Source organism: Littorina saxatilis, linkage group LG1 (assembly GCF_037325665.1).
Source record: "Littorina saxatilis isolate snail1 linkage group LG1, US_GU_Lsax_2.0, whole genome shotgun sequence".
Classification (NCBI taxonomy): Eukaryota; Metazoa; Mollusca; class Gastropoda; order Littorinimorpha; family Littorinidae; genus Littorina; species Littorina saxatilis.
The window spans coordinates 70,851,163-70,876,503 of NC_090245.1; the positions used below are offsets into that span (position 1 = coordinate 70,851,163).

General features: G+C 42.8%; 2 protein-coding genes across 2 annotated transcripts; one reads left to right on the forward strand and one right to left on the reverse strand.

Moving 5' to 3' along the window:
* The first annotated feature begins 950 nt into the window (after window positions 1–950).
* LOC138946280 (uncharacterized) lies at window positions 951–3,366 on the forward strand. Its single transcript, XM_070317855.1, has 2 exons — window positions 951–1,444; window positions 3,252–3,366. Exons 1-2 carry the CDS (start codon window positions 951–953, stop codon window positions 3,364–3,366), a joined length of 609 nt encoding a protein of 202 aa, XP_070173956.1.
* Window positions 3,367–8,839: 5,473 nt separating this feature from the next.
* LOC138977522 (chitin deacetylase 7-like) lies at window positions 8,840–21,212 on the reverse strand. The gene is made up of 7 exons (XM_070350364.1): window positions 21,084–21,212; window positions 20,193–20,413; window positions 19,514–19,621; window positions 17,056–17,199; window positions 13,357–13,692; window positions 10,857–11,027; window positions 8,840–9,553 (listed from the first exon to the last, which is right to left on the reverse strand). The coding sequence occupies exons 2-7, from the start codon at window positions 20,388–20,390 to the stop codon at window positions 9,323–9,325; spliced, it is 1,188 nt and encodes a 395-aa protein (XP_070206465.1). The 5' UTR covers window positions 20,391–20,413; window positions 21,084–21,212; the 3' UTR covers window positions 8,840–9,322.
* Window positions 21,213–25,341: the final 4,129 nt, after the last annotated feature.

Sequence of the window (25,341 nt, forward strand, 5' to 3'; positions counted from 1 at the left end):
CTGCCTGGACATTGTGGTTGAGATTTTTGACGTGGACACGAGTGCGGACAGCGGTCAGCGGCTGCTCCAGCCAGTGGACAACATGACATTGCAGGTGGCCTTGGGTCGACCCTACTCCTCATACACTGAACGACACCTCTCCGGCCATCGTGCTGGCCAGCCTTCCAAGTACGTTGCTTTTGTGCTATTATTTTTCATTTTGTCAGCAAAAATGTAAATGCAGTGAAATGGCATGATATAATCGACGATTTTCGAAAATGACTCTCTCATGTAATCGACGATTTTCGGAAATAACTCTGTCAGGATTTGCAAGCGTTGGGGAAGTGTTACGCCCCGCTTACCTACACACGGGACACACGTGGTCGACCAGTTAAAACCACGGTCGCAGCGAATAAGTGACTCCGATGTGTAGGTTATGCAGTGTCCAATCGATATGATTGTTATTATTTTGGGTTACGTTTGGTGAAATGTGTGGGGTGGGGGTTAGGATGGAGGTGGGTTGTTGCTGATAGTGTTGGTGTTGATGGTGGTGGAAGTGAGTTCTCGTGTTCGTGTGCGCGTGTATGTAAGTATGTGTGTGTGTGTGTGTGTGTGTGTGTGTGTGTGTGTGTGTGTGTGTGTGTGTATGTATGTGTGTGTGTGTGAGTGTGTGTGTGTGTGTGGGTGTGTGTGTGTGTGTGTGTGTGTGGTACATGCATTGGTGTAGGTAATGTAAAGAGACAGACAGACAGAGAATTCGGGCGCTCGCACGCTTGTGTTGGCATTAACAATGCCGTCTTGATTTGGCTTTAATTAATTTCTATATGTTCTGAATTGTTGCATTGACTGGGAACTGTTGTCTGTTTTCTAGTTTGACAGTGGTTTTACGCTACGAATGCGACAACTTGTCAAACGCCACCCAGTGTCCTCCAGGATTATCAAAGAATGTGATGTCACTCCCTTATAACATCATGGAATGTCCAACCCCTCCGCCACCCACTTCGTCATCGTCAACAATCAGCGTCACAACGACCGTCACGTCATCACAGATTTCCACAGCATTGATGACGTCTTACGGATCCGAAGTTGTAACGGAGACGGTGTCTGCAAGTCACGATGCGACGACGTCATTATCTCACGTGACTATGACGTCATCTTCTGCTGAATATTCTCACATCATCAATCCCAGCATGCACTCCGGACGAACAACAATCATCGGATCTTCTACTTCCATGTCCGTCACACCCACGCCAACAACCTCACCCACACCAGCCACTACTACAACGATTTCTCCGACGAAAATGACGTCATGGAGGAATGACGTCACGAGTGGCATGACGCCAATAACGACGAAGGAGAAGAACGACGGGCCGATGGAATACTGGGGAATCATTCTGGGCGCTGTTCTTGGAGTGATGGTCATCATCGCTGCCATTGGTTTCTTCATATACTACAGGCGAAGACAGTATGTATACACAAGATCAAAAACAACGTTTCAAATAGTTCCATTTATACACTGCACTACGCTACATAAAATTACAATGCATCACAATATACCGTGGGTACATTTTTCTCTCTCTCTTTGTGCTCGTCTTAAAGGACCAATGACCGAATATTCCTTGTTAAATTGTTTTGAAATTATTTTCTGCACCAATAAGCAACACGCGCAAGTATGTTGCTTAGCGAGGGCGCTTTTCTACTTGACTACAATGCAAGAGATAAGTGGATTGCTATGTCTGACATGATTTCGAGACGATTAGGGTACAAAACGAAAGCTGCGCAAACCCTAGATGAAGTTGTTGACAGTGAAAGGGACTGAATTCGGTTTGGAAAGAGTTTCCATTTAGGTCGCACATAGTTTCAACGAGTTGTCGCCCTTCAGGCGTGTCGAGTGTTAAGTTTGACGGTCTTATCGCATGGCCATTCATATGCACCTTTTTCCAACGAAAGTTATTATTTGTGCTATAACTGACTGACTGAATGACTGACTGACTGATTGCCTCACGGATTCACTCACTCACGCACACACTAACTAACTAACTAACTAACGCATTTTCTCGCCCACTCACCATTGTACAAACGAACGACCCGCAAAAACAGCCAACCATCCAGGCAAACAAGGCAGCATGCAAGGACGTAATCAACCAACAAAGCATGCAAGTTCTTTCAGAGAGTAGAATACTTCTACAGCTAATTTTACACTCCTCAATCAATCAATCAATGAGGCTTATATCGCGCATATTCCGTGGGTACAGTTCTAGGCGCTCTGCAGTGATGCCGTGTGAGATGAAATTTTATACGGCCAGTAGATTGCAGCCATTTCGGCGCATATTTACCTTTCACGGCCTATTATTCCAAGTCACACGGGTATAGGTAGACAATTATTAACTGTGCCGAAGCAATTTTGCCAGGAAAGACCCTTTTGTCAATCGTGGGATCTTTAACGTGCACACCCACTGTAGTGTACACGGGGGGAGGGTTCGGACACCGAAGAGAGTCTGCACACAAAGTTGACTCTGAAATAAATTTCCGCCGAACCTGGGATCGAACTCACGCTGACAGCGGCCAACTGAATACAAATCCAGCGCGCTACCAACTGAGCTATATCCCCGCCCTGTGACCAGTTTGTCTTTAGTTTTAAGACTGGTAAGGCAAAACAAAAAATAGTCTGTTTACGGTATCCCCACCGACCCTTTTTTTTTTGCGCGACCCTAGACTTTTTCGGGCATTTTGGAGAAAAAAAACCAAAAAAAAACCAGTTTTTGTTTTTTGGCAAAATAACTTAAAAATATATGTTTTTTTGAAGAAAAAAAAATAAAATAAAATCCCGACCTACCGACCCTATGTTACCGAAAACAGATTTTTTTTTTTTTTTGCCTAATCATCACTCACAAATTAATAACCAAACAAAACATATTCTATATAAACTGAACAATGGTGACTGCGCGTGAGAGCGAAAAATAAAAAGACCAAAACACACTGTACTCACGTGTTAATGAAGACGATACAAATCACAATGTTCGACGTTTCGACCCTAGGGTCTACCTCAGGAACACAACACACTTTACTCCTCTGTCCGTTTGTTTTGGTTCGTACTTCTTTCTGTTCTATCGTCTGTCCTTTTCTTCTATCCGCTTCGTTTCGTGTTTTGTGTTCCCGAGGAAGACCCTAGGGTCCAAACGTCGAACATTGTGATTTGCATCGTCTTCGTGAACACGTGTATACAGTACGTTTTGGTCTTTTCTATATTGTATATACTATCTGTGTTGCAGAGCTCTGTACAAGCGCCAGGAGATCTACACAGTGACGCCACGCATCGTCAGCGTGGTGGAAGAGAACGGGACCGCCGGACGTAGCGACATTCCTGTGGAGACCACTCAGTACTGAATACATCGAATTTGAGAGACGAACTTGAAGTGTATAAAGGATTCAGATACAGACCCCCAAACAATAACAGAGAGCATCACTGAAAGCAGAACATGTGAACCACCCCATTGTTCCGAGAGAAAAACACGCAGTAAGCAGTCCGGTGCTATGTATGGCTTTAATGCGTTGATGGGAAACTACCTAGTCAGAGTCAGTCCGGTGCTATGTATGGCTGCGTTGATGGACAACTACCTAGTCAGAGTCAGTCTGGTGCTATGTATGGCTTTAATGCGTTGATGGAAAACTACCTAGTCAGAGTCAGTCCGGTGCTATGTATGGCTTTAATGCGTTGATGGAAAACTACCTAGCCAGAGTCAGTCCGGTGCTATGTATGGCTTTAATGCGTTGATGGAAAACTACCTAGTCAGAGTCAGTCTGGTGCTATGTATGGCTTTAATGTGTTGATGGAAAACTACCTAGCCAGAGTCAGTCCGGTGCTATGTATGGCTTTAATGCGTTGATGGGAAACTACCTAGTCAGAGTCAGTCTGGTGCTATGTATGGCTTTAATGCGTTGATGGAAAACTACCTAGTCAGAGTCAGTCTGGTGCTATGTATGGCTTTAATGCGTTGATGGGAAACTACCTAGTCAGAGTCAGTCCGGTGCTATGTATGGCTTTAATGCGTTGATGGAAAACTACCAAGTCAGAGTCAGTCCGGTGCTATGTATGGCTTTAATGCGTTGATGGAAAACTACCAAGTCAGAGTCAGTCCGGTGCTATGTATGGCTTTAATGCGTTGATGGAAAACTACCAAGTCAGAGTCAGTCCGGTGCTATGTATGGCTTTAATGCGTTGAATGGAAACTACCTAGCCAGAGTCAGTCCGGTGCTATGTATGGCTTTAATGCGTTGATGGAAAACTACCAAGTCAGAGTCAGTCCGGTGCTATGTATGGCTTAAATGCGTTGATGGGAAACTACCTAGTCAGAGTCAGTCCGGTGCTATGTATGGCTTTAATGCGTTGATGGAAAACTACCTAGCCAGAGTCAGTCCGGTGCTATGTATGGCTTTAATGCGTTGATGGAAAACTACCTAGCCAGAGTCAGTCCGGTGCTATGTATGGCTTTAATGCGTTGATGGAAAACTACCTAGCCAGAGTCAGTCCGGTGCTATGTATGGCTGCGTTGATGGAAAACTACCTAGTCAGAGTCAGTCTGGTGCTATGTATGGCTTTAATGCGTTGATGGAAAACTACCTAGTCAGAGTCAGTCTGGTGCTATGTATGGCTTTAATGTGTTGATGGAAAACTACCTAGCCAGAGTCAGTCCGGTGCTATGTATGGCTTTAATGCGTTGATGGGAAACTACCTAGTCAGAGTCAGTCCGGTGCTATGTATGGCTTTAATGCGTTGATGGAAAACTACCTAGCCAGAGTCAGTCCGGTGCCATGTATGGCTTTAATGCGTTGATGGAAAACTACCTAGTCAGAGTCAGTCTGATGCTAAAACTAAAGGGCTTTGAAGGCAGCGAAACCACTGCACTCTACGTTGTCTTGTTGGGAGGCCACGCATCGCACTTCTGCCAGTTCTAGGGATGTTGTCAGGCTCGACTAAGTAGGTGTGGACATCGACAAGTGCAAGACGATATGAAAAGCGCCACATCATTCTTCTGCATATCCCTAACATTCGCCTTAAAGCAAGCCGTCATGAGTATCGCATTCGCGTAGAGCATGGCAAAACAACACTTGTTGTAAGGCTCGACTTATTATTTGCGTAGCATGGCAGGACAATATTTTGCCGAACTGCACTATCGTCGATGGAGTCATGGAAGCCTTATTGAGTATCGCATTCGCGTAAAGCATGGCAGGAACTTTCTTTGCCAAAATGACCGACCGTCGATTAAATCGGCTTCACACGCCTTAAGATACACGCAGTGCACAGCAGATCTTTGGGTAAAAAATCTGTTGCAAGCATCCGGGATGGGGGGGGGGGGGGGGGGGGACAAAGCTGATGGCGTGTGCTATTGACCACGAAGACTGCGTGGAAGGATACCTATATCTCATGCTTTGGGTCTTAAATGGTAGTGTATGATACCTACTCCCAAGCAAACGTTGCACGATCGCATGCAATTGCAATCCTGTTTGGCACAAAGGACAGTGCGCGTATGTCTATATCAGCAGATACAACTCAGTTTAAACGGATTTGTTTCATCGTCAGACGATTTGGAAGGGCGATCTGCTCCAGAGAGGATTGGCGTCTTTTGTCAAGTCTCAAGTTAATTTGGCGAAGTCTGCTTCCCGAAGCTTTGCTGTAAAAAGCTATGGCACTATATGGTCGACAAAAAGACTTTGCAAAATCTTTGGGCTCAATTTAGGATAGCCAAACGGCAAAGTAAGAATCTAAGCAACATAATTCAGATATAATGCAAAACACAAAACGGTGGCGTGATGCTGATGCTGCTGATGCTGCTGATGATGGTATTGATGATCATGTTGATGATGATGATGATGATGATGATGATGATGATGATGATGATAATGATGATGATGATGATGATGATGATGTTTTTGTTAATCCTTTTGATGTTGCCATTAATGGCACGCACAATGTGTGCTGATCCGCTTCCTACACAATGAAGCCACTCAGACTTTTGGCGTTGAAGTTTGAACAAGAAGTGCTGAAATGATAATGAAAGCATGAAATGTATATGTCATGCAAAACCAAAGAAAACTGTTAACTGAGATGGCATAAAATTGCATAGCAATGTGCATCATAACATCTAGTGAGATCAAAGTGATGTTCAAAGAGTGTTCCACATACAGCAGTCCCTCTCATGAACGGACACCCTTGGGCCATAGCAAAACTGTCCATACATTGCAGGTGTCCGGTCACGGGAGGGGTGACCACACCACCCCCTCCCCCATACACTCACACAGACACACAAACAACAGGATTGAGTCTATGCTAATCACTTCTTGTGGCTACTAAACAATAAACTCCTAATACTTCTTTAAACGTTCTGTAAAAATGATTTGTATGAAAAGTGTTGAAAAGAAGAGATAAAATAAATCCTCAAGGCAGTGAACACACTCACCATGCACTGACATACGAAAGCAGCCACACAAACGCAGCACAGAGGAGCGTGTGCAGATGCTTTGCAAGAATAAGTTTGAAACCCAGTTTGAATAAATAGCAGCAGATAGAGCTGCATGTCATAATCATGTAATTTATTTTCATCTTGTCTGGCTTTATTGACTGGATGCCGATCATGTGGCATGGCAGTGACTTTTCACTCTTCAGTCGGAAATACACTGTACATAACACAGCTCCCACTCTCCCTCACTAATGCCTACCCCAAGCCGTGACAACTGATGCTTGGAAATTGTGTGGAAGAGTACACCTCTCTATTTCTCTCCAATGCTCTTCCTGCTGACATGCAGTGACACCGGACACCCCACAGAGTTTAGCCAGCTACCCCTCCACCCCCCCCCCCCCTCCCGCCTCCCTCTCTCACTCCCTCCAGCCATGTACTGTTGGGCTGTGGCCAGAGAGGTCAGCTCCAACTGTTCACTCAGAGCAAAACCAGTTGACTGTGTCGTAACTTTTGACACAGCAAGACAGATTAGGCAACCGACTCACTGGTCAAGGCTGAGGGGAAACAAGACTGAGTATCTTGTCAATGAAAGAGGTTACACACAGACACACGATGCTGAGAACTGTGGCCGGTTTTTCACTCTCTTTCGCTCAGGACCTTCATCGACTGTGGTTTCTGTTGTTTACGTCCAACAGACAAGAATAAAGAGCACAGTGCAGTTTCATGTTGGCATCTTCGCATACATGTACTCCACTCCTGACCAAAACTACCCCCCCCCCTCCTGATGGGTACAGGTGCACTCAAGTTACCAGTGACTGTCGTCACGCCATTGCGGCTGTGATCTTTGCACCAAGAGCCGGACTGCTCTGTTATCGATTTTGTTGTGGTGAAAATGTGACGATGGTCTGTCCGTACATTGGAGGTATGACCTGCTGTTGGGACCGAAAATGAGTGTCCGTGTCCACGTTTTGCAGGTGTCCGTTTAAGGGGGGGAAAATATAGAAGGAAAACACTCCGTGCCGAGCAAATGTGTCCGTACATGTCAGGTGTCCGCTCACGCCGGGGGCCGTACATTGCAGGGACTGCTGTATATTTATTTAACCACGCTTCACTAACTTCGAATAAATCACAATTATAGCCACAATTCTTATTTGAATAGGTACTTGACAGTGATTACCCGAAGAATAAAAATATCTTCATGCATGTTCCACCATTTTATTCAATTCCAACTTCCGTGACATTATTGACGTATTTTGGTAGTTGTTATAATACATATGTCCAACAAGAATGCACCTCAGAAAGTTACCAGAAAAAAACTATTATTGTGGAGAAAAATTGTTGATTGTAACTTCAAAGTAGAGCTATACTTCTGTGTGTCTGTGTGCCTGTGTGTGTGTTTCTGCCTGTCTTCGATCTTGCAATATAATTAGTTTTAATTTCTTTCTGGTACGCTTGTTCGAAGTCGTCCCTTTTCGAGAATTTTATGGAGGAGGAAATAATAACAGTTTGTAAATTTGTTAACAAGTTCAGATTTAGCAAAGACTTTGTCTGGCGACAATTAAGCCACTCGATTATGTATTTATGAAATAGAGCGCTGTTCATTATTCAAGTGCACACACCACCAGCGCGTTTTTATATTCATCATCTAGTGTTCATTGCTGGATGTTTTTGTCTAAATACGCCGTTAAGCTTCACAGGCACATGCGGATACCACGGAATCATGTACAAAATGATGAACTTTGTGCATTGGCAGTTGCTCAGGATTTTTGTGTTTTCCCTTGCTGAATGGTTTGCATGTGCTGGTATAATAGTACAGATGTTTGCCTTGCTCTTTTGTTAAAGCATTAAACCATTAAATTATTATCAGGGAAGCTTGAAGTATTTACATTTTGTATTAAAATATGCAATTACGGGTTTAGTTTGTTATAACGTGTTTTGCTCTTTCTTCGTGCTAATTATGTTTTCAATTAAGCATATACACGTGTGTAAATGGACGCAAAGCGTAATAGACACACACACAAACACGCACGCGTGCACACAGACACACACACACCAAATTGAATGATATGTCACTTTGACATCAGAGGACGTCACTCAGTGGCTTGGAGGGGGAGGGGACTCAGGAGGTGAGACATAATTATGGGCACTGACAGGGGATAGTATTGGCCTCCCGGAGTGGCAGTCACCTGACGGAGAGACTAACATTTTCATTGAGTCATCTAGCTTGGACCAGTGCTTGGACTGTCGGAGATCTGGATCCACAAACTAATCTAGTTGACCCTCACACACACTCCCACACACACACACACCCACATACAAATTAACACACACACACACACACACACACACACACACACACACACACTGATACCCAGCCGACCGAATAAGGACGAACATTTAAATTGACGTAAGAAACCTTTATTGTTCTTGTTTATTTGTTTAGTTATTATATACCCCTATGGGGTTTCTTGCAATAAAATATTTGCCTTGCCTTGCCTAACAAATGACATGCAACATAAACAAGAACGCGTAAAAGGTTAACAACTCAAGCTATGGTCAGTGTGTGTGTGTGTGTGTGCATGTGTGCGTGTGTGCGTGTGTGTGTGTGTGTGTGTGTGTACGTACGTGTGTATGTGTTTGTGCGTGCGTGCGTGCGTGCGTGCGTGCGTGCGTGCGTGTGTGTGGGTGTTAGTTTATGTGGGTGGGGCGAACGGTAGAGGGGGGGTGTAAGATTGTGTGAGTGTGCTTGTTTTTGTGAATGTTTTGAATTAGGATGAATAAAAGAGCGAGTGTGTGTGTGGCTTGTGTCTTGCCTGCTGCCTGTAAAATAAACAACACTACCTTAAATGGACACTTTGCAGAATGTGCTCAATAACTTGTTGAAATTAGGGAGGGCACCGACTCCTGCATTCGAGCAAGTTACGCTCGCATGTTTGCTCAGGCAGGGTAGAGACTGCAGGTGTCGTGTTAGAGTCAGGAAGAGCGGGCGTTGTCTCAGAGTCAGAGGGATTGGACGTTGTGCTAGCGTCTGGCTGAACCGTTGCTGGGCGAGGGGTGGTTGACCTAGGCTGTGGTGCTTCGCAGTTAAATTCTGGCAGCTGGCTGATATCAGACACCTGGAGGAGGAAAATATGAATAAGTTTTACAAATCGCGATGATGACTGAGCCCGAGCTTTTCGTGTGGATCTAAATAGGTACGCTGAATATTTTGAGTGGATATCGCTTCTCACACACACACACACACACACACACTCACACACACACACACACACACACACACACACACACACACACACACACACACACTTACTGATATATCTATATATCTATAATATATTTATAATAAAATCAAGGAAAAGAAAAGCCAAACAAAGAATTGCAAGTGTTTCGTAAGCAAGCCATGTAGTACTCTCTCTCTCTCTCTTTCTTAGTCTCCCTCTCTCTCTTTCTTAGTCTCTCTCTCTCTCTCTCTCTCTCTCTCTCTCTCTCTCTATATATATATATATATATATATATATATATATATATATATATATATATATATATATATATAGATAGATATACCAGCAGTCAGGCCCGGCTTCGCCCGGGTGTTTCTGCTCTCCCCTCTCTCAGAAACCTCTCGAATCTTATTCCAATGTGGATAAGAAAAATGACAGTGTGAGCTCATACATTTGGATGTATAGGCAAGGCAAGTTTCTATTTGGTTCAACGTGTTCTTCGTGATTTGTTTACCCCTTCTCACACCCACTGTAGTTACCGTCTGATCAAAGCACGCATACCTCATGAGTGAGCGCGTCATACCTTTTTGAACAGGGGAGAGAAATCTGTAAATTCTCGTGATCTTTCACTGAGGCGATCGTTTCGTAAACATTATTCGCGATGATCTGGAAGGCAGGGAGGGGGAGCAGGGGGCAGGGTTAATGTGTGTGTGTGTGTGGGGGGGGGGGGGGGCGGCGGAATGATAGCGGGCGGGGGGTAACCCTTGAGAATGACACGGTATACTGGTTTGATGGGAGTTACCTCCCTTCCGTGGGTGACAAAGCATGACTTACCTCCCTTGCACTATATCGACTGTATTGATAGATGGGGAGGGTAATTATCCGAGGAAGGAAACAATGTCTGGAGAAACTAAAACCCAGGTGCACATTTGTGGGTCCAGGGCAGTGTGCATGCAAAATATCTTGTGCTTATCTTTTGCCATCTCTGAGGTATGGCGACCACAGACAGACAGACACACACACACACAGACAGACAGACACTCTCTTTTATTTATATGTATAGATGTATAGATACACACACACACACACACACACACATACACACATACACACACACACACACACACACACACACACACACACACACACACAATTATTCCAGTATTTTTGCTCTCACTCTACCCTAGCCGGTATTTACCTTGACGGGATTCCTCATCCAGTCGAGGACCTGCTTGGCAGTGACGATGTAGACGTCGTCCTTCTGCAGCAGACGGTCCAGGAAGGTGTTGGTTGCCTCCAGATAGCCGGGGAAGTAGAAAAAGGCCGCGTGCATGTTGAGGCCGAAAGGTGCACGGTTGGAAGTGTATACCTGCACATTGTAATCTTAGATAATAATGGACTCAATGCTAGAGTGGTGGTCATTTTGCGCACACGGCCAACTAGAGATAATTCACTTTCATTAGTTGGCCTTGTGTGAGGTTCGAATCCGGGCCGGGACGGACACGGGTCAACTTTATGTGCAGACTCAGGGACGGTATCCATGTTCCACCCCCGTGTCACCACTGTGGCACGTAAAAGACCTCGGTCATTCTGCCATAAGTGCAGGTGGTTGATTACACATAAACACGCATACACCTGGGTAGCGCGACTCTATTGCTGCTAGCTTTCCAATGGGAGGTAGTCACCCGAATTTCCCAGCGATGGGACAAGAAGTTAATGAAAATGATAATTACACATTAACATGCTTCCATTTGAAACTTCGAGGTCTTCATCGGGGATTGACGCCCGACCAAAGGTAATTGAAGCCCGACGGAGCGAAGCGACAGAGGGCTTCATTTAGACTTTGGGAGGGCGTCAATCCACGATGAAGACCGAGAAGTTTCAAATGGAAGCGTGTTAATGTTATTGTAATTCAATCTGACGACGATCTCTTTCCTGTTTCGTGTTGTAACCTCTATATATGTATAGGTTACAACACGAGCGTTTTTTTATTATATGGCTTGTATTTCAGTCAAGACCCGGCCGTACCCAGCGGATGAATATCATCGGGAGACACGAGCCTCTGGCGAGTGGCTCTCGATTGATATTCCCGCTGGGTCTTGACTGAAATACAAGCCATATAAAAAACCACGAGTGTTGTAATCTGTATATCCCATTCTACCATCAAACACAAAGTGTAGACTACTAGCGGCACTGTTGCGATCTGTGGACTGTAAAACAGTGGTGCCAGCGAGACTTAGCCCTTTTGCAACCTTAAACTAAGTGACCGTCGCTGAAAAAATAAAACGAATGAATGCATCGAGAAGTACACGGTAACACTACTTTCAGACCATTTAAAAGCTTTAAGTAAAGGTTCATAAGTTGCAAGAAAGTAATGAAGTCGTATAGAAATTAATTTAGTTGAAGCGCACAATTCTTTTGTTTTGCGTTTCAGGTCGGCAGAACGGGCGAAACGGGTTTGGGACCCATTTGGCTTACTCGATTCAGAATCGATTCCACGTTGTTTTTCTCGAACGTGTTATTATACAATTAGGCTTATTGACAGAGAAGCAAATTTTAGGGAACAAATATGTAGGTTTAGATTTAACCATTTGCTCCCTATTTGAAATGTATCTACGTGATAAACTGTTTTGCGAGTGTGTTTGCATGAATGAACCTAAACTGGTATGGGTGTGAGGAAAACGGGACCGACTTGGTGAAGTCGCGAATTGCTGACACGTCTGTCACCGCCGATTGATTGCATTTTGAAGGAATATGACTGGATTACGGAAAAATACACACATGTTAAGTTCTTGAATACCTTCATCGCCAATGTGGACTTACTGCAGAGCCAGGCAAAAGAGTAGACTTGCTCGCAAAACACGTGAAACAGCCGATGTTTGATAGCGAAGCCAAACCGTGCCAGGTAAGGATGCTTCTCGGTCTCGCTACGCATGTCACCAGTGACAGTGTTGTTGCTTTGAGTTTGACTAACAAACTCGAAACTGTCATTTAAAACATGAGCCAAATGTGTATTGATTGTGTGATTAGTCTATGTGACAGGGCTTCTATTATCTGTGCTCCCTAGCTTCTGTCAGTTCCCACACCGACACTGCCAGAGAAACTGAAGACGCACACCAAACACATTACTGACTCTCAAAAGTCGTCTGCTAACGATGCAAGGGAGGGTACTCGTGTTTTTGTTTTGGTTCGCTAGCATCTGGGTATCTTGTAAGTTGAATGTTCGTTTTTTTCGATCTGCATTGCTTTCATAATGAAGGAAACGTTTGTTTATTGCATCCCATACATCAGATCAGTTCTGAGATTCATTTTTGCGTGCAACTGATATGGTTTTCTGAGCCGTGCAATACGATTTTGGAACTTCATACAAATGTGTCACATTGTTCGGCGCGAGGTCAAAGGTCGGGAGGAAAGTAGTTCTTTGCCCAAATCGGAATCTGCACTATCATATATTTTTTGGAGTCCATGATGTATTTATTGAGCTATAAAAATACAACATATATACCCATACTGAAGTAACAGAGACAAAGAAGGGAAGTCATGGGATATAATATAATATATAATACAATATAATATGATATACTATAATATAGTATAATATAATGTAATGTAATGTAATGTAATGTAATTTAATACAATATGATATAATACAATATTTGAGTTATAGTGGAAAACAGTTACCTTCAAAAAAGCCTTACCTTTTCAAAGTTGCTCCACAGATAGTTGAAGGCAGCATCTTCTCCAGAGGGTCTGCAGCTGTCGACGTAAGCACAGGGAAAATTTGAGACAGGATCGTACAGGGCGGAAACGGGTATCTCCCAGAACCCGGGGTGGCTGACGTCAGAACTGGGACAAGGCGCGACGCCGCAGGAATATGGGTAGCCGTAGTCCAGGGTGTAGGGCCAGGGGACATTGTCGTCAGCGCTTGCTCTGGTGTAGGTGAGAGTGATGTCGTAGGTGTAGTTGAGACTCTTCAGGACCTCCGGCTGGGCGTCGCCGGCTGGTTTCAGGTTGGGGCTTCTCCACCCTACCACCTGGAGTGAGGAGAGACAAGTGATATTGAGCAGATTAAAAAAAAAAATGTTTATGTATTTTTTTTTTCTATTGTTTTTTTAAAATTATTTATTCATTTATGTTTTTATTATTTCATCTATTGATTTATTTGACAATGCAGGTAGACATGATAAAAGAAAGGGCGGCGCAGTGCAGCATACAGGGTACGTCTCGGGATGCAGCGTCGAAGGGCGACGTTCAGACGCAATTGCAGTCTTAAAACTAAAGAGTGTAGTAAAAACATCCAATTTATGCAATCTAAAGTGGAACGAAAGACCGGTTGACAATATCATTCCCGGTATGTGTTTACATATTCGCTAATGGTAGGCTATTTTTCAGTAAAGATACTGTTAAATAAACTATCTTAATGTATTTGCTTTTAACATCATTTGTTTTGTATTGTGTTGTACTACGTTGTGACTTGTGTTGACTTGTGTTGACTTGTGTTGACTTGTGTTGTGTTGTGTTGACTTGTGTTGTGTTGTGTTGACTTGTGTTGACTTGTGTTGTGTTGACTTGTGTTGATTTGTGTTGTGTTGTGTTGACTTGTGTTGTTGTGTGTTGACTTGTGTTGTGTTGTGTTGACTTGTGTTTACTTGTGTTGTGCTGTGTTGACTTGTGTTGTGTTGTGTTGTGTTGTGTTGTGTTGTGTCAGTCTTGTGTTATGTTGTGTTGTGTTGTGTTGTGTCAGTCTTGTGTTGTGTTGTGTTGTGTTGTGTTGTGTTGTGTTGTGGTGTGTTGTGTTGAGTTGTGTTGTATTGTGTTTAGTGCGTTGTGTTGACTTGTGTTGTGTTGAGTTGTGTTGTGCTGTGTTTAGTTGTGTTGTGTTTTGTTGTGTTGTGTTTAGTTGTGTTGTGTTTTGTTGTGTTGTGTTTAGTTGTGTTGTGTTTAGTTGTGTTGTGTTGAGTTGTGTTGTGTTTAGTTGTGTTGTGCTGTGTTGTGTTTAGTTGTGTTGTGTTTAGTTGTGTTGTGTTGTGTTTGGTTGTGTTGTGTTTAGTTGTGTTGTGTTGTGTTGTGTTGTGTTGTGGTGTGGTGTGTTGTGGTGTGGTGTGGTGTGGTGTGGTGTGGTGTGGTGTTGTAGTGTATCGTATTTATTGTACTGTATTGTATTGCATTGCTTCTTGTTTTGTATTGGTTTTTATATTTAGTCAAGTTTTGACTAAATATTTTAACATCGAGGGGGAATCGAAACGAGGGTCGTGGTGTATGTGCGTGTGTGTGTGTGTGTGTGTGCGTGTGTGTGTGCGTGTGTGTGTGTGTGTAGAGCGATTCAGACTAAACTACTGGACCGATCTTTATGAAATTTGACATGAGAGTTCCTGGGTATGAAATCCCCGAACGTTTTTTTCATTTTTTTGATAAATGTCTTTGATGACGTCATATCCGGCTTTTCGTGAAAGCTGAGGCGGCACTGTCACGCCCTCATTTTTCAACCAAATTGGTTGAAATTTTGGTCAAGTACTCTTCGACGAAGCCCGGGGTTCGGTATTGCATTTCAGCTTGGTGGCTTAAAAATTAATTAATGACTTTGGTCATTAAAAATCGGAAAATTGTAAAAAAAAATAAAAATTTATAAAACGATCCAAATTTACGTTTATCTTATTCTCCATCATTTGCTGATTCCAAAAACATATAAATATGTTATATTCGGATTAAAAACAAGCTCTGAAAATTAAATATATAAAAATTATTATCAAAATGTTTTTTTCGAAATCAATTTAAAAACACTTTCATCTTATTCCTTGTCGGTTCCTGATTCCAAAAATATATAGATATGATATGTTTGGATTAAAAACACGCTCAGAAAGTTAAAACGAAGAGAGGTACAGAAAAGCGTGCTATGCAGCATAGCGTAACCACTACCCCGCTCTTCTTGTCAATTTCACTGCCTATGCCGTGAGCGGTGGACCACGAGTATACGGTCTTGCTGCGTTGCATTGCGTTCAGTTTCATTCTGTGAGTTCGACAGCTACTTGACTAAATATTGTATTTTCGCCTTACGCGACTTGTTTTTATTGCATTAAATTACATTACATTCCATTCCATTCCCTTCCCTTCCCTTCCCTTCCCTTCCCTTCCCCTCCCTTCCCTTACATTACATTGCATTGCATTGCATTGCATTGTATTGTAATGTATTGCATTGAATTGTATTGTATACAACTCTCCTGTGTTCACTTTCAAGTGAATAACTATCGTTCTGATATCATTTTAAAGTGAAGCTAAAGAAACCTGGTATCGGCACTGCTGTGCATCTCCTATGATCTCAATGGTATCAAGGCACGCCTTTGCCGCGACAAGGTTTGCCGATACCTGCACTTGTCTTGTCTAGACAGTGACGTCATTCATAGATGACGCCATTCATAAATGACGTTTGTCAAGGGAACTTGTGCTTTCAAGTGTTGCTGCTTCCAGTGACAGGAAGGTATAGAGATTGATCATTGTATACAATCAATTTATCATTGTATACACAAATTACACAAACGTCATCTTGTGAGGGACCAAAAAATATTGAAACTCTCGGATGATTTGTTTGTGTGGTATCAACCTCGACCTACGGTCTCGGTTGATACCACAAAAAAATCATCCTCGAGTTTCAATATTTTTCGGTCCCTCACTCGATGACGTTGTGTAATCTCTATATATTGCATTGCATTGTGCTTTACTGTACTGTACTGTACTGTACTGTACTGTACTGTTCTGTACTGGACTGTTCTGTGTTGTACATAGAGAATACTACATAGCTTCCTATATGATACCAGTTTTACACGAGTTGTGTTTTTAAATATTAAACTGCGAGCGAAAGCGAGCTTTTCAATATTTGAAAACACAACGAGTGTAAAACTGGTATCACACAGGAAGCCATGCAGTATTCTGCCATGCAGTACATACTGTACTTGCGTATCTTTTGCTCCAAAAGTCCCTCAGTCAAAGCGCCCACATTGAAGACGCTTCAAAATGGAACCTCGGTCTCTTGGAACGCCTCGTGTAATCGTTGACGTCAAAGCAAAGAGACGTCACCATAGAAAGTAAAGCGTGACGTGTACGTTCTCAAAATACTTCCAGAAAAAATAACGAGCTCGAAAGTGTTCCAAGAATGACGTTTGTCTCGGTGACTCGATCGGCATCACGGGCAGTGGGAAATCAGGTCCCTGACAGACACGACCTATTCACATGAACTGTGGATTACGATATTGTTATGACATGAGTGGTATCTCACACGTATGTGGGATAATGTGTTGTACTGTGTTGTACTGTGTTGTACTGTGTTGTACTCTATTCAATTGAATAAAAAAAACAAAATGGTATTAAACCAGACATTTCCAGTGAATGCTTTCAATGCATACCTGATCACTTGGCACTTTGCCCAGACTGATGAGGTTGTCCTTTTGAGTTCCTGCCTCGTAGAGTAGTTTGGCCTCAGTATCCACATTTGTGTGTGTGACACTGTGCGACCCGATCTCATTGCCTTTCTCGTAGTTACTCTTTACCTGGTGGGATAAAATGATCATAAAATGGTGTTAATGTTAGGCGCGTTTGATCGATCTGCGCGATCGCGCGATCGCGCTGCGCGTTTGGTGGATCGATCAAACGCGCACACATCGATCGATGTGTGCGCGTTTGATCGATACAAAGAATACAAGAATCGTTAAAACGCGCAGCTCTTATATACTTGCGTATTTGGACGATCCGTCTCACAAATCACCATACTACGCACACACACGTATGCTGGCAATGACCGGAAGTTATGACCGGAAGTAGGCCTAGCTATAAGTGTCTAAACAACAATCTGTAGGACATTTAAAAAAAGAAGAAAAAATGGGATTATATTGTACCAAACACTTAGACTACCTCAAAGACATCACATCACAGGTATATATGCGTCGAGGTTGCACCTGATGATCCATTTCACATGTATTAGCTCATTGAGTGTTTAATTGTCCTGTAATAGCAAATGATTTAAAAGTTCAGCTGTTTTCATGAGATGTCAGAGGGATGGACAGAGATGAGGAAGGAGGGATTGGGGGGAGAGACTAAGAGAGAGAGAGAGAGAGAGAGAGAGAGAGAGAGAGAGAGAGAAAGTGTGTGTGAGAGAGAGAGAGAGAGAGAGAGAGAGAGCCTGAGAGACTCAGCGACTAAGAGAGAGAGAGAGAGAGAGAGAGAGAGAGAGACTAAGAGTCTGGAGAGAGAGAGAGAGAGAGAAGAGAGAGCGATAGAGAGAGAGAGAGGAGAGAGAGCCTAGAGAGAAGAGAGAGAGAGAGAGAGACTGAGAGTCTGGAGAGAGAGACAGAGAGAGAGACTGAGAGACTAAGAGAGAGAGGGAGACTGAGAGAGAGAGAGAGAGAGAGAGAGAGAGAGAGAGAGAGAGAGAGAGAGAGAGAGAGAGAGAGAGAGAGAGACTGTTTGAAAGATTGAGAGGCTTGACAACAAACAAATCAAAAACGTTGTTGGGGTATATTTCGGAACATTCCTGTATTTGAAACTTTTCACTTCCGGCGTGCGATGTATGTGTGTGGTAGGGACTTACTTTGTGACAGATCGTCCAAATGCGCAAGTATAAGAGCTGCGCATTTTAACGATTCTTGTATTCTTTGTAGCCTATTCTTTGCATCGATCAAATGCGCACACATCGATCGATGTGTGCGCGTTTGATTGATCCACCAAACGCGCAGCGCGATCGCGCGATCGCGCAGATCGATCAAACGCGCCTAACATTAATATTATCATCAATGTCGTCGTCGACGATCATCATCATTATCGTCATAAATCGCCGCCATCATCATCTTATCAATATTGTCGTCATCGTCGTCATCCTCAACTTTTGTCGCTACATTACAAATCAATGTCAAATACTGCTTTGTTTGCTTGCTTGCTTGTTTGTTTGTTTGTTTGTTTCTACATTTGTTCATTTGTTTCTTGTTTTCACCAAAAGAAGAAAAAGCACAGTTTGAAAATCTTGAAAAACTTGGTGTTTGTTTCTTCGCTTGTTTTTTGTTTCTTGTAAACCTTCCAGATATAATAATAATAATAGTAAAAAAGTAAATGTTAAGGGGCTTATTGTCCGTCAGGTCTTAATTGCCTATATTGGACATGAATTGGTTTATACGATTCGAGTTTGTACGCCCTCACGGCTTTTGATGTATGCGTGTTTAGGTGGTGATCAGCCATCTGCACTTATGGTAGAATGACCAAGATCTTTAACGTGCCATTGTGGTGACACGGGGGTGGGAGATGGATACCGTCTCTGGGTCTGCACATAAAGTTGACCCGTGTCCGTCCCGGCCCGGATTCGAACCAGCGAATAATAATAATAATAATAATACGAGAATTTATACCGCGCACATATCTCACCACAAGGCGACTCAAGGCGCACAGTACGAAATATAAGAGAGCTCTGAAATGCAGCCGCTCGGCGCAGAAGGAAAAGCACACTATATTTCGGGGGAAGCATGCTGGGTATTTTCGTGTTTCTATAACCCACCGAACTCTGACATGGATTACAGGATCTTTTCCGTGCGCACTTGGTCTTGTGCTTGCGTGTACACACGAAGGGGGTTAAGTCACTAGCAGGTCTGCACATAAATTGACCTGGGAGATAGGAAAAATCTCCACTTTTAACTCACCAGGCGGCAGCGACCGGGATTCGAACACACGACCTTCTGATTAGGAGGCCGACGTCTTACCACCACGCCACTGCGCCCGTCTGAATCCAAACTCGTGGAACTGATGACAGCATAAAGTCAAATCATGCTGCACCGTTACTAGCCACGTATACTGTAATTGGTCATGATGCACAATACTCACCAGAGAGTAGTCAGTATACTGGTGCTGTACATAGAGAGACATGGAGATGGGGCAGCCGTTAGGGTTTCTGCGAGATTCCTTGAACAATTGTTTGTAGAACGTGTCCACCTGACATCAGTGAATCAAACGGTTATTTCGTGAAAGGAATCAAAGCAACGGGCAATCCAAAACAAAAAGAAATAGAGAGAGAGAGAGAGAGAGAGAGAGAGAGAGAGAGAGAGAGAGAGAGAGAGAGAGAGAGAGAGAGAGAGAGAGAGAGAGAGAGAGAGAAAGGGGGGGGGGGGGAGAAAGAGAGATACAACAACAAAAAGTCAAGCAAAACTACAAAGAAGAAGAAGAAGAAGAAGAAGAAGAACAACAACAACAACAACAACAACAACAACAACAACACCAACAACAACAACAACAAAGTTAAAATCAGAGTGCAATCGCAAAAATAAATCTATGAATACAAAAATAAAGAAATAAAAGCAACAATAAATACTATCAAACTAACAAGTAATTCTGCCAACGACGAAGTGGTCCAAATCATTCAAAATTCTGAACAATGCTACCACCAGAAGAACGATAATCTAAGTTTTATTGGCAACAATTCCTGTGCTGTTACTTCGTATGAAGTGGGTAAGATGATATGTAAACTTGAGAAAATGGGGGGGGGGGGGGGGCTCATCGTACTCACCTGCACAGTGAGGGCATCATCAAATCCGAAGTACACCATTTGTGGAATGTCCTTCACTTTCTGGAAGTCCGGGTGATTGAACGTGGGACAGAAACAGTCCGGCAGGTGGCAGTTCTGTTTTTGCACGCATCCGGGCAACGCGGCTGCCCAGCACCCATGCGACAGGACGGACAGAGCGACGATAACACGTGCAATCATGTTCCACTTTGTTTGGGAACTTCCTGCAAACAGACCCAAGAGGCACTCTGATTAAATTCAGCAACAGTTTTTTTAAATCTGAATGTATGCCAGAGAATGTTTTTAAACTTATGACAGATTCTAGAAGTCTTTTTGGCTATATTATTTTTTGGGGGCGGAATCTTTTGTATGTCTTATTTTGTGCATTGTTCATGCCATACCCAGTTTTCGAAAGTGATATTGAACAAAGCAAGCCCAGAACTGATATTATAGAAAAGCGTTAGTCCGATATGACTAAAAACAGCCGGTCCAAAAAACGTAACAGCTGTGTTAAAAATTAGACCAAACTGAACCTGTCCTAGAAATGTTTGTTCGAAAAAGCGAGACACAGCAACGTTGCCAAACATGAGATTTAACAGTGTTAATAAGACTGAAACGGCTGCGTACAAATAACACTGAAAAAAGCCATCCGAGTTGTGTTAAAAATAATAAAAGACAGAGTCTCCGTGTGTTAGTGCAGGGCACACTTAATAGTTGTATTATTCACAACGTACCACTGACAAAATCAACCCTAGCGTTAATTTGCAAAGTGGTAACATTTGAACTTAGTTTTAAATGATTGACAAAATAAAACTCCAATATCAATTCGGCGCAAGATTTTAGCGTGATAGCTAGCAACCAGTTCAAAAGATATCGTAGTCTTCCCGATATTACCTGCCCTAGCTCTTACGCGGCAAATCAAGAAGTGAGGATTATTTTAGTAACCTTCCGTTTTATACACTTCAGTATCCTGTTTATACAAACTCTAGTCCTTCAAGTTGTTTGAGGTTATCAAAAACGACGCACATCAGCTTTTGTTCATGCCCTCTTGGTGTTGAGCACTTTAGTATCCTGTCATTCAATATCTGTTTGATGGAGTTGTTAGCCGACTTGGTTTTTTGTTTCTTTCTCAAAGCTTAAAGAGGCACACAGCTTTTTTTCCCTTTGATTTTTCATTGCTTTTGTCACACATTCTTGTGCACGCCTCTCGTAAATGTTCAGTACATAGGTTAGCAGATGCATGCGTTAGTGAACATAATATCAAAATCGGCAGTTTTTCTTTGCAGAGCGAAATAAAAGTGCCTTTAAGGCACACTGAATGTCTGTTCCTTCTTGTGGAAATTTGCTTTTGTACCTTGCTTCAAGTTTCAGCTTTTTTTGCGACATCTGGTGCGTCCTTATTTCGCTGGACGTCAGATGTGTGTTTAATTGACCTTAGTGGTTCGAACATTGTTAAAACCTACAGCCAGCGTGTTGGCGTTTCGAAGTTTTAGACAATAAAATATCTACAGACTAGTCTTTTATCATAGAACCAAGGGTAATGTTTGTGTCAGTGTTTTGGAACGTTAACTTTTTAAAAAGTTTATTCCAAATCGTTAACAGCCGAACTTGCACCGCTTTCATAGCCATTATTGTCTTCTGTTTTTTAGCAACGTCTGCTGAGGCAGCTAAGAAGTAATCTTTTCATGACCCGGGCCCACAGAAGTCTTTATTTTGTTTTGAGACATTATTTTATGGTGTGGCCTTATGTTTCTAACAATCGATGGACGCTCGGTTGGTGTGTTCCTAAAAACAAGTATGTGGGCGAAAAAAGATAGTTTGCCGGTTTGGCTGCGTAAATGCACTACAGCCAATCACTGCATGAAAACGAACTCGGCTCAGCCCGCGTTTTCCTTTGCTCATTTCGAATGCTGTACTCCGACATCTAAAGGGTGGCGCAGTGGTATGTAAGGTAAGTGCGTCCTTTGACGCGCTGAAGTGAATAATTATGGGACATTTTCACTGAGATTGTATGCGCCAATGGCGCGATCGAGGCGCACTAGTAAACCGAACCCTGGTTCTCTCTTCTCTCGCTCTTTCTTTCTCGCTCGCTCTTCCCCCTCCCCCCCCTCTCTCTCTCTCTCTCTCTCTCTCTCTCTCTCTCTCTCTCTCTCTCTGCCTCTCTCTCTCTCTCTTTCTCGCTCTCTCTCTCTTTTCAGTAGCCAGTAGCTCAAATAAATGGACAAAATGACACACAATCATGTTGAATTGAAATGTCACGTTTGTCTTTGAAATTTGATGTTGTGGTAACCTGATTGAACTAATCCACGAGAGGCGTGAGTAGAATTGAGGGACAATATTTTGCCTAAAAAATGAACACAACACTGCCCACCTCTGACAAAACACAGTAAGTCAATTTTTGTCAAAAATGAGATATCATGATGAGTTCACTAGCCCGCATTTTGTCTGTACATTTTTTACATTTTGAGTTTCCAGGATGTTTAGCTTCTTAGTTCTGTATTCATTTTTGGATGAATTTCTATCAAACCTAGTTTGCTCCAATTAGGCCTAAAGGCTAGCTAAAGAGAGTAAAACTACCAAACACTATATTTAACTTCTTCGCAAGATTACAAGCTAGTTATCAGCGTGAAGCTAAAGACATCCATATTAGGGGCCTCTCCTCCACCTGCAGTTAGTAAACATTTCTGAAACCTCCATCCACCCTGTTTCGAGACACCAATGTCACAGAGTCGTCTGTTATGTTATAGAAACACCTTACCTGCTTCTTGAGCGACGGGCAATGACGGGAAAGTAGGTCATCCATGGGAGGGGGGGGGCCGGGGATCTTAAATTATTATCGTCTTTCAAATTAGTAAAATAAACAGGATGTTATTTCTTAGAGCAATGTCCAATACAAGTATACCCCGAACTCGTCAAACAAGTATTATACTTTAATAAACTACACAAAATCAGTCATCCGTCGAATATAATGTAGGGCACGTGCTCACAACATGAAACCTGCATGTTAAACTCCTTAATTAAACCTGAGCAAAAAACCCGCACAGCTGCTTTCATATATATGCGTGCAAGGAGTGAACTGAACAGTGTGCACTCTAACTTGCTTTCCTTCGGCTAGGAATAAGAAGACACATCTTGCGTAGTTGTGTGTGTGTGTGTGTGTGTGTGTGTGTGTGTGTGTGTGTGTGTGTGTGTGTGTGTGTGTGTGTGTGTGTGTGTGTGTGTGTGTGTGTGTGTGTGTGTGTGTGTGTGTGTGTGTATGATAACGATCTGCTATTTGCCGTATAACTGGAGACTGCCTACGTGTGTGCGGTAACTTAACGCAATTCCACGCGAAAAACGTACTGACATAATCCACAGAAGCAGGCAGAGAGAGCACAGTCGCTGGGCCTTCCTCCTTTCAATGTTTTGTACTGCTCTTGTTCAGCCAGTCCTCCGTTTCTTAGACGCTAGATTTGGCGAGTGTGGCGAGGAATTAGCGTTTCCTAGGCAATTCTCGCCGCGAGCTGAACTGAACTGCACTGAACTTTATTTTACAAGGACGCATAAACACACACACACACACACATGCACGCACGAACGCACGCATGTTTGCATGTGTGTGTGTGTTTTATTTTTAAATTTTACATACGAGAAGAAAGAAAAATCATTTATTTATCCACAACAGGTTGTTTTGTTTTGCTATCTGGCGTATCTCTTGTGTTATGTTATTTCTACAGATGCAGGTGTGGAAAATGAGAGGATTTTGCGTCCATTTTGAGGGGTACCATGACAAAAAGCGCTTTATTTCAGCTGTGCCTTTATGTATTAATTCGAAACTTTCAGGAGCTGAAGTCTACATACGAGACTTATTTTGGGTGAAATTTTGAATCACTGCATGCTTGTTCTCAGATGTTTTGCACTCTTCCGGAAAATGTTTTTATACCCGTCACAGGTTTGTGAATTTACATCCTAAACATACATGACTTTGCATGCGTATTACAAAAACTGCCGAAGTTTCATTTGAGTATGACGACTGACGGAAAATTGCTAGCCATGTAAACACACGAGAAAGAATGGAAGGTTCTTTCTTTCTTTCTTTCTTTATTTGGTGTTTAACGTCGTTTTCAGCCATTCAAGGTTATATCGCGACGGGAATGGAAGGTTCAGGCTGTTTGCTATTGACAGTGGTTATTACTGAATGCCTCTCAAAACATGCTGCGGTCACGGATGACTGGACATGGCTGTCGCACTGCAATCCTCCAAAAAATGTGATCGTGTTTACAGGATTAGGAAACGTAAGCTAGTGATTGTATTTATATGAAACTTTGGCAGTATTTGTAACATTTATTTGTCGGTACGCATGCAAAGTCATGATATCTTTGAATGTAAACCTTAGAATTTATGACACGTTTTAAAACATTTTCCGGAAGATTACTTACCATCTCAACACATATCTGTAACAATGCGAAATGTTACCGGACGTACGTCTCGTATGTAGACTTAAAATTCTGAAAGTGTTGAAGCTATCCATTCAGGCATTGCTGAAATATAGCGCTTTTAGTCATGGTACCCCTCAAAATGGACGCAAAAACCTCTCGTTTTCTACTGCTCATGTGCTCAACGCCTGCATCTGTAGAACTGACATAACACAAGAGATACGCCAGATAGCAAAACGTTGCCACGTTAAGCCTATTTTGAATTTGTGTCGATTTTGTAATTGGTACATTACGTTTTTGTCAGGTCGATTTTGGGGGTACCCTGACTTCGGCGGCGGTCACGTAATACCCACAACAGAAATCTTTGATCTGAAAAGTGTGCCTGGTTGCCAAGTAAAGTGCCCTTAATGGCATTTACAGTTTGAATGAAATGACACGGCAATGATGTTTTTATTGGGGTACGAAAATGAGTGCAATAATGTTTTTGCTCAGTTTGCGTCACTGAAACGATCATATGGCCTGGAAGATTTTCTTATCTTTTCACCGTACCAAATCAACTTTGGGGAAGGGGGTGGGGTGCGGAAAAATTCTTTCTCACAAAAAAACAACAAAAAAACCAGGATTTGTTTTCAGTAAAACACACCGTATGCCACAGTATGCCAAGCTACTCGCTACATTTAAGCTCAATTGACCCCAGAGTATTTGTTTTTATAGCTGTTGCTTTTTGGGTCCAGCGG

Bases quoted from the DNA above. Each gene is read 5' to 3' on its own strand.
- LOC138946280 (XM_070317855.1), top strand. From the start codon at position 951: ATGGAATGTCCAACCCCTCCGCCACCCACTTCGTCATCGTCAACAATC. The intron at 1,445-3,251 runs GTATGTATACAC...TCTGTGTTGCAG, and splicing joins ATATACTACAGGCGAAGACA to AGCTCTGTACAAGCGCCAGG.
- LOC138977522 (XM_070350364.1), bottom strand. From the start codon at position 20,390: ATGATTGCACGTGTTATCGTCGCTCTGTCCGTCCTGTCGCATGGGTGC. The intron at 11,028-13,356 runs GTAAGGCTTTTT...TACAATGTGCAG, and splicing joins TGTGGAGCAACTTTGAAAAG to GTATACACTTCCAACCGTGC. The intron at 9,554-10,856 runs GTAAATACCGGC...TTCCTCCTCCAG, and splicing joins GGATGAGGAATCCCGTCAAG to GTGTCTGATATCAGCCAGCT.